Source organism: Tinamus guttatus, unplaced genomic scaffold (assembly GCF_059628265.1).
Source record: "Tinamus guttatus ecotype Peru unplaced genomic scaffold, ASM5962826v1 Tinamus_guttatus_pri_ptg000489l, whole genome shotgun sequence".
NCBI lineage: Eukaryota > Metazoa > Chordata > Aves > Tinamiformes > Tinamidae > Tinamus > Tinamus guttatus.
Window position 1 is genome coordinate 2676868 of NW_028289023.1, and position 2287 is coordinate 2679154.

Consider the following 2287-nt stretch of genomic DNA (forward strand, 5'->3'; position numbering starts at 1 on the left):
AAATAATTATGTGCAGGTAATTATGCTAATATAATTATCTGACATTAGTCATCAAGCAACCCAAGATGGCAACCAGTGCTGTTCCGTTCTGAGGTCTTGCCCTTCTAGCAGAGGTAGGCGCTTCAGGGCCAACTTTCATCACGGGAACTAGAGCTTTTTTTGCTCTAAGTGGCAACGTTGTAGCACAGCCTTCCCAAGACGCCCGGGCATTGCTTTCGGAGCCAACAGAGTCTTCACCAGGTTCAGCTCGGTCACCAGAGGCCCCAGTTGTGCCCTCGTTAGTGAACACGCGTGGTGCAGCTCGCCAACAACCCCATCCCTGCGCAGTCAGCGTCACTGGACTGAAACGCCACTCGTTCTTTGACTTTTATTAAGTTCACTTCGGTTGACCAAATGAGCTTCCCTAAAGTAAACAGGGTTATAAAATATCAGGATGATTCTATCTTTAGGTGCTCAATAGAAACAAATACTTAGTTCGACTAGAAAACTTTAAAAATGACTTTAGATACAAAAGTGTAACAATTATACTGCGCAATACATCTTTATATATATCACTAAGCCCATGAAATCTAAAAAAAAAAAAAAAAAAAAAAAAAAAAAAAAAAAAGAAAAAAAAGTTTTTGCACCATCAAGAACAGCCACAAGTCCTGAACCTCCATTCTTTATGCATCCGTGATCAGCATAAACTGAAACTTGGGAATGCTTGGGATTCAAAATACCCTGAGCACATACTAGTGCAACACCACAAAGCAGACATTATCGATGGGGAGGGGGAAAAGCGGGAAGGGTTGGGAAGGGGAAAGCAGGAATCGGATGGTGCTTTATTATACAAGCATGAAAGCAAGTTCCTTTGGAAAATAACTTCTTGAGCGGACTTCTGGACCAGTGAGGTAGCCCAATGGGAGGAAAAAAAAGTGGAACTTGGTCCCCACGCGAGACGCCGGCCGCACAGTCCCCGCGCCGCGTCGCGTGCGGTGGCGGCGGGGCCGGGGCCGCCGGGCCGGCCCGTAAAGTGCAGCAGCAGCAGAAGACGCTCCCGACGAAGCCATGTAAACAGGTGACTGGTAGCGGCGCCCGCGCGCGCTCAGGACGGCGCCAGCGGGAAGCGGCGGACACGCACCACGGGCGACAGGTCCACGCCGAGCAGGCGCTGCGCGCGGCGCCGCGCCGCCGCCAGGCTCCGCCCGCTCCACACGCTGCCCCGCACGCGCACGGACGGGAAGCTCGGGAGGCGCGGCGTGGCCGCCCGCCAGATCTCCTCGAGCGAGCGGCCGTCGAACGGCTCCCAGCCCGCGGCGGCGGCGCCCTCCGCCCGCCCGCAGTCCGCGTCCTCCGCCGGCTCCTCCTGCTCCGCGCCCGGCGCCGCCGCCGCCGCCGCTGGGCGCGGCCTCCCCCGCGGCCTCCTCCGGCGCCGCCGCCGCCGCCGCCGCTTGGCGCCGCCGCCCGCCGCCGCCGACCGGCGCTTGGCGTCGCTGGGCGGCAGGCGCCGCTTGCCGGGGCGGCGGCGCGGGCGCTCGGCCGAAGGCGGCGGCGGCTCGGGCACGACGGCGCGGCAGGACGCGTAGCCGTAGACGTCCTTGCTGCGCAGGATGACCGGGGAGAACTCGTGCTTGAGGCTGCAGAGGAAGTTCCACAGCTCCGAGTCGGAGCTCATGAACTCCGTGGACTTGGGCATGAAGAGCTTTAGGGCGTCGCCCAGCGCATTGGTGCCCGCGAAGGAGACCTGCGAGCGCGAGTACACAACTTTCTCCGCCTCCCCGTCCAGCCCCCAGGCGGCGGGCGCCGCTCCGTCGCCGCCGCCCGCCGCTCCGTCGGCCGCCCCCGCCGCTGCTCCGCCGGCGGCCGCCGCCGCGGCGCTCGCCGCCTCCTGCTTCATCCCGCCGGCTCCTCTCTCCAGCGCCGCCTGCTTCCTACTGCGGGTCATGGGGCTGCGGCAGAGCGGAGCCGCTCCGCGCACCGCCGCGCAGCCGGGCGCCCCCTGCGCCGCCGCTCCGCCTGGCCTCGCCCGCCGCCGCCGCGCAGCGCCGATCGATATCCTGCCGCCCGGCACAAAATGGCGCTTTAAAGTCCCGGGCGGGGCCTGCGGCGCGGCCCGCCCTCCGCCGCGGCCGCCGTTGGCCCGTTTGAACGGCGTCGGGCGGGCCGCGCGCCGCCCCCGCCCCCGGGCCGCCCCGGCGAGTGCGGCGGCGCCCCGCGCGGCCCGGCGGCCTCGGCGCTGCCGGCGGCCTCCGTGGCGCGGGGACGCGGCCGCTCGTCCCCGTGGGCGTCGCAGCCTCCCGGCCGGAGG

General features: G+C 64.7%; 1 protein-coding gene across 2 annotated transcripts; it reads right to left on the reverse strand.

Moving 5' to 3' along the window:
* Positions 1 to 353: 353 nt before the first annotated feature.
* CCDC71L (coiled-coil domain containing 71 like) lies at positions 354 to 1942 on the reverse strand. 2 transcript variants are annotated; one of them, XM_088533263.1, is made up of 2 exons: positions 1355 to 1942; positions 354 to 1282 (listed from the first exon to the last, which is right to left on the reverse strand). In XM_088533263.1, exons 1-2 carry the CDS (start codon positions 1922 to 1924, stop codon positions 1085 to 1087), a joined length of 768 nt encoding a protein of 255 aa, XP_088389389.1. In that variant the 5' UTR covers positions 1925 to 1942; the 3' UTR covers positions 354 to 1084. The 2 variants fall into 2 exon arrangements, with proteins under 2 accessions (XP_088389389.1, XP_088389388.1); XM_088533262.1 differs by having other exon boundaries at positions 354 to 1942.
* Between the last annotated feature and the right edge of the window lie 345 nt (positions 1943 to 2287).

Bases quoted from the DNA above. Each gene is read 5' to 3' on its own strand.
- CCDC71L (XM_088533262.1), bottom strand. From the start codon at position 1,924: ATGACCCGCAGTAGGAAGCAGGCGGCGCTGGAGAGAGGAGCCGGCGGG.